Source organism: Rhea americana, unplaced genomic scaffold, assembly GCF_003343005.1.
Source record: "Rhea americana isolate MKP2758 unplaced genomic scaffold, rheAme1 scaffold_51, whole genome shotgun sequence".
Lineage (NCBI taxonomy): Eukaryota > Metazoa > Chordata > Aves > Rheiformes > Rheidae > Rhea > Rhea americana.
Genome location: NW_028186657.1, coordinates 2,198,295 through 2,203,716, shown reverse-complemented (window position 1 = coordinate 2,203,716; position 5,422 = coordinate 2,198,295). Strand labels below are relative to the sequence as shown.

Here is a 5,422-nt window from a genome sequence, read left to right as displayed (position 1 = left end):
TTTGACATATGATGGAGAATGTGAAATGGACCACATTGTCAAAGATGCATAAAAATACAAAGGTGGATTTGCAGAAAGGTCTGCGTTACCTACCTAGGTGAAGAATCATACTGCAAAAATCAGTAGGATGTTCCCAGTACAGTTGGCATTATAAAATTTCTGCTATTACTGAAGACAAAAATTACGTTAGCAAACACAGAAAAAATAGAGACAGTGTAGAATACAGACAATACCCTTAGAATGTAAGCAGAGAATATTTCAGAGAAGAAAAGCAGAGAGCTGAAGAATGACGACAGGCAAATATCACATCTAAGTTCTCCTGTTGGCTTACTGGATGATCTTAAATAAGCCACTTTATCTGTTAAACACAGATATTGGCTGAACCCATATTTGATTTTTTCTTTTTTTCTTTTGTTGTTCTGGAGTGTAAATCAAAGAGCTGGAGGTATTTTTTTGCCTTCCTCCTGCTACAGTCAGTGGATGTCTAAGTATTTTTAAGCTTGGTCCCGAATCTTGTGTTTCTGCGATTGCACTGATAGTGCTGGATATGACCCTTTTAAAATGCCATATAACTTGATACAGCCACCTTTAGGCTGTTTTTATGTGCTGTGCTAGAAGCTGGTAAATACTGTGGCTATCAGCATTCCACTTGTAGCTCTGATTCTTCAACATGTGACTGCATCCTATCTTTCAGTGCTGATTAAACTATCTTTGCCTCTAGAAATGTGAACATAACCTGAGTAAACCAGAATTCAATCCAACATCTATCAAATTCAAGATCCAGCTGGTTGCTGTGTAAGTAAGATATGGGGATATGGGAGAACAGCTGCCTGCCAATTCTTATTTTCATTCCTTCTGAGCTTTTGATTTGATCTCTCAAGCACAATCAGTTTTTTATAGTTTGCTCAACTGTAGTAAGTAAATGTTGCTTTCTGGTCTAATAAAAGGYTTGTTGAGGGTTTCAGCAGTTTGAAAAGGGCACTATGTGCTGGTCTAGCCTCAGTAGCAGGAGTTGGTAGATTTAGCTTTGTACAGAAAAAGGACATGTCCTCTGTCTGTTTCTTCTTTTGTCTGTTTAATGTAAGCTAAGCTTTAATARCATTAAACAAGTTAGCTGAATGTCTCTGAATGTATGCTTTTGCTTTAAATAGGTAAGTTGCAGATAGTAGCACAATTCATCTTGGACATTTTGCTTTGTTCTTGTAGTAACTATATCCCTGAAGTGAGAATCATGTCCATTCCCAACCTGCGCTACATGAAGGTCAGTACTTTTTTCCAGAAATATCTTAGGGTGAAGCATAGCTGAGATTTGGGGCTTTTTAAAAATGTTGTGCTGTGTAATCCTTGCTTCTTAGGGCTTTGTTCACTTCATTCATCACAGAGGGTACAAGGATTAAAGGGGTGGTAGGAATAATGCTAAATGTACTTGTTGCTCTGCATGAGTATAATACACTGCAATGTGACATGGGGCATCACAGTCACGTGCCAGTATCTCAAGAATAAAAGGTACTGAGTAGGGGTCTGGGCTAGATTCTGAAGGTGGTATTTCTAATATTAAGAAAGAGTGCTACATGGTTTTAATATCTTTCTTAGGGGTTGGGGATGTTCATCACTCCTTCAAGTATATGTGATACATGTTTTTGAAGGTGCTGACCAGTCATTTAGAGGAGATGGAAGTAAAACACGTTTTTAGGATAACTGCTTCTTGAACTGTTTCCTCTAATCTCCTCAGGAGAGCCAAGTTCTTTTGACTTTGACCAATCCGGTGGAGAACGTCACACATGTCACACTGCTGGAGTGCGAGGAGGGAGACCCTGATGATATCAACAGTACTGCCAAGGTATTGTGCCCTCCTGCCGTATGAACCCAGGCCTTTTCCAAGGCTCTCCACTTCCATTTATCTGCCTCTAGGTCACACCTTTGATATGTKCTTTGATGTCTGTTGACTACATCATGTTTTTGTCCTTGGAGGTTTAAATGACTGTCACCAACATAAATGTCGCTGTCAGATAGTAAAATACTTTGAATGTGTGTCTGTTCATTGAGAGCCAGAACTCAAAGGAGAAATACAGAGAGGCCACTTTGCTGGTGGGTGGGAGCCAGAATTAACCAGAGTGGAGGAAAAGCAAAGGATGATTCACTTTTCTGTTGAGCTTTAGTTAAGCAGCCCTCAGAGGGGAAGAGCTCTCTCCTACTTGCAGTTTGGGTAATGGGCCTCCTCTCTCCATGCTCTGTTTCAGGTAGCAGTTCCTCCCAAGGAGCTTATTCTGGCTGGCAAAGATGCTGCAGCAGAATATGATGAGCTGGCAGAGCCTCAAGACTTCCAGGATGACCCTGAGTGAGTGTTGAATTCCCTGWGTCCAACCTTTCCCTAAAACAACTGGCACTTCAGCCAAGTAGCGGAATGCTTTTCTGTCTGTCTAAAGGGTTTTTTTTTGTCAGAGATAAGAAATGCAAATTTATCTTTTCTGTTTATGGTTTGGACTATTCAAGAAATACTTGTTTCCTGTGAGGCAGGATGTGCTGTAATAGTAGATGGGTTATAGGTAGTAATGCTGATTCTCTCCAGGAATGCTTTGTGAAATCCTTTTCTTTGCAAGCAAAAGATTCACAGTGGTGGTGTGAACTACGCARTAATACTGTATACTACACAGAGGTCCCATCAGTCTTCAAAATGGAAAAAGTTCTTCAGCCTCGTATAGAGCTATTTCAGTTATATATTGTGGCCCTTCTGTACTGCACAACTGGGTGCATTATTTCCTAAGGCCAAAGCAGACCTGTTCCACGTGATGGATGTGCATGCAGCCTAGCCTAAGGGAAGTACATGCATTTTGATCATGGTGCGGGAGGGACTGCGGGGCCCTCTGGGAAGAAAGCAGCAGGGAGTAAGCTACAGGCTGGAGGAATTGTTCTAGCAGAGCAGATTCAGCCCACAGACTGTAAACCGAGCATCTCTTACGGTCTCAGAACAAATCTTTGCAAAAAAATTGTTTGAKAACTTGGCTGACCCCATGTCCTCTTGTTTTCTGCCCTGCAGCATTATCGCCTTCCGAAAAGCCAATAAGGTAGGAGTTTTCATCAAGGTCACTCCACAGAAAGAGGAGGGTGAAGTGACCGTGAGTTTTAAGATGAAGCATGAGTTTAAAAACCTTGCTGCTCCAATCCGGCCCAGTGAGGAAAGCGATCAGAGCTCKGAGGTCATCTGGCTTACCCATCACGTGGAGCTCAGCCTTGGTCCAGTGCTCCCATAAACGCTCCCAACACCTGCATCCCAAAGGCTGGCCACAGGATAGACTGTCACAGTAGAAGAATGCACCCTGGTGAGAAGTTCTGCGAGAGATCCGCTGTGATGKATGGATGTGTGCCACGGACTCCAGCCAAGCCACAAGGAGGAAGCTGCATGGGTGTGGGCAAGGGTATCATGGTTTTGGATGATTTGTTCTTCTCCCTCCTCTTATCATAGTGCCCACTAACTACCACTCGTTTCCCCGCACTACTACATGCTAGTTTAACTTACAGCACATGTTTCAGCACAGAGAGAGATTTGTCTTTCTCCAGCTCTGCACTACATCTATCTGATTTTTTTTTTATCAGCAGAAAAGAACCTGTATTGGTCTTTGTCTTCATCATGTCAGCCCACAAAGTTACTGTTACATATTCAATTATGGAATTCTTTTCCACACAGAGCTGTGCCCTTTCTGGGAAAACATTTCAGGAGGTGACTGTGTCTGCTGCATTATAGTCAAGTCTCTCTTGCAGCCAAATATATATATTTTTTTCCTGCTTCCTAATAGGATCCTTCAAATAAGTGTGGGGGACTCAAAGGTACAACTGTTTCTGCTGTTATGAAGAGAAAAACCTTTGGCATGTGTAGCTTGCTTAGCCAAGGTGATAAATGTGTCCTCACAAATGAAATGATCACTTTGCCTTTAAACTCAAAACATAGTATACTGTATTCATGGATTTGACTGGCAACCAGTCTCACTGCAAGCCTGTTTTATTGCAAGATGGATTTGATAGCATAATGCTTTACAAGTTAGGAATGAAATTCTGATACAGTTCTTTACTGAGGCAAGGATGTTTCTGYGAGGCTGCCTGGCAGTCGTCTTATCAATGAAATTGTGCTAATGAGGATAGCAAACAGTATGAAACTTGGAGTGTTTAGATTAGGTCATGTTATAGTGGGATAGGGAAAAATGTAAAGGAGGAAAGACTGTTATACTTTAACTAGCATATAGTCTACCATTATAAAATGATAACTTGCTCATGGTGTATCCGGGGTGTAATTTGGCTGTAGTCCAAGCTAAAAACAGTAGATAAAAGGACAGGGTACCCGTGATACTGGATACCAGTAGTTACAATAGCATAGTGCTGCCAGGCAAGATTCATCTTCCTGCTGGGACTTCAGTTGTGTTCCCAATTCAGRCGTTAACACTTAATTAAACACTTCTAATAGTCTTTAATATGCTGGTGATACTGGGAAAGGCTGAAATACCAGTCAGTTACGGTTTTATTGCTTGAGGTTTAAGACACGGTCCTGCCAGTCTAAAGTTGTAAAGTGTGTGTATGAGAGGACGGGATCTTGCTGCCCCCTCTCCTAGTGAAGTAATGAGAGCAGCAAATAGGGCTCAGGGCACCTGAAAACGCATCTCACCTAAAGCAAGAAAACTGCCTGTGGGTATCCGGAGGGATGGGTTTGACAGCTCTGCAAGGGAAGCTCACGTTACCTCCCCGTAGTGCAGTGGGTCTCAAAGCAGGGAGGTTTCCTGTTTACAGGTTTGCGTAGGCTAGACACAGACGTACAGCATGAGTTGAAGTGTAGTTTGTATTTATTCTTAATGTATAGTGTTAGTATCTGCTGCTGTTTTCCCTCTCAAGATAACAAAACACTTGAGCTCTGGCCCTGAGTTCTCTTCATTAGCCAAACAGCTGACACCCCTCGCAGCACTAAGGAGGACGAGCAGGCTTTGGGACAAGCTGGTGGCTGATGGGGCCTGTCGAACTGCACCTAGTTGCTCCTCTGGTAAAGGAGGAGTTTGAAATTGGGATTTTACTGTATTCAGTGGGTTCTTTGGCTGTTATTTATGTTATAGGAAGGTAAGATGTGCTTGTGGGCCCTCAGTCGCTAGTTTGGAAATTAAAGGGTGCGTTGATGTTTTCTCTTTTGAACGGTTTAACTAGTCTGGTGCATTTTCTTCCCCGTGTAGATGCTTATAGGAGCTAGGAATAGCGTTTGCTGTGTCCTTATGTCTGTCTGCGCGGAAGTGCCTGGCCGCGCTCTGCCTCCATCCGTGTCCGCCCCTTACTGACGGGCGCCTGTGTTGCCTTACCGCGTAATTTCGTGTAGTGAATTCCAATAAAGCAAAGTTGGCTCTCTGCTGCTTTCGCCCTCCTGCTGCTTACTCTGCGCTTAGGAGGAACG

The 5,422-nt window shown here is 42.9% G+C and overlaps 1 protein-coding gene across 2 annotated transcripts in view; it reads left to right on the top strand.

Annotated features, from left to right (window-relative positions):
* Nucleotides 1–5,379, top strand: part of DCTN4 (dynactin subunit 4) — an 11,894-nt gene extending 6,515 nt beyond the window's left edge. For both annotated transcript variants that reach the window (XM_085317898.1, XM_085317897.1), the window contains 5 exons: nt 722–795; nt 1,207–1,261; nt 1,733–1,840; nt 2,241–2,338; nt 3,038–5,379. In XM_085317898.1, coding sequence (XP_085174024.1) covers nt 722–795; nt 1,207–1,261; nt 1,733–1,840; nt 2,241–2,338; nt 3,038–3,251 — 549 coding nt within the window. In that variant the 3' untranslated portion in view covers nt 3,252–5,379. The remainder of the gene's footprint in view (nt 1–721; nt 796–1,206; nt 1,262–1,732; nt 1,841–2,240; nt 2,339–3,037) is intronic.
* Nucleotides 5,380–5,422: the final 43 nt, after the last annotated feature.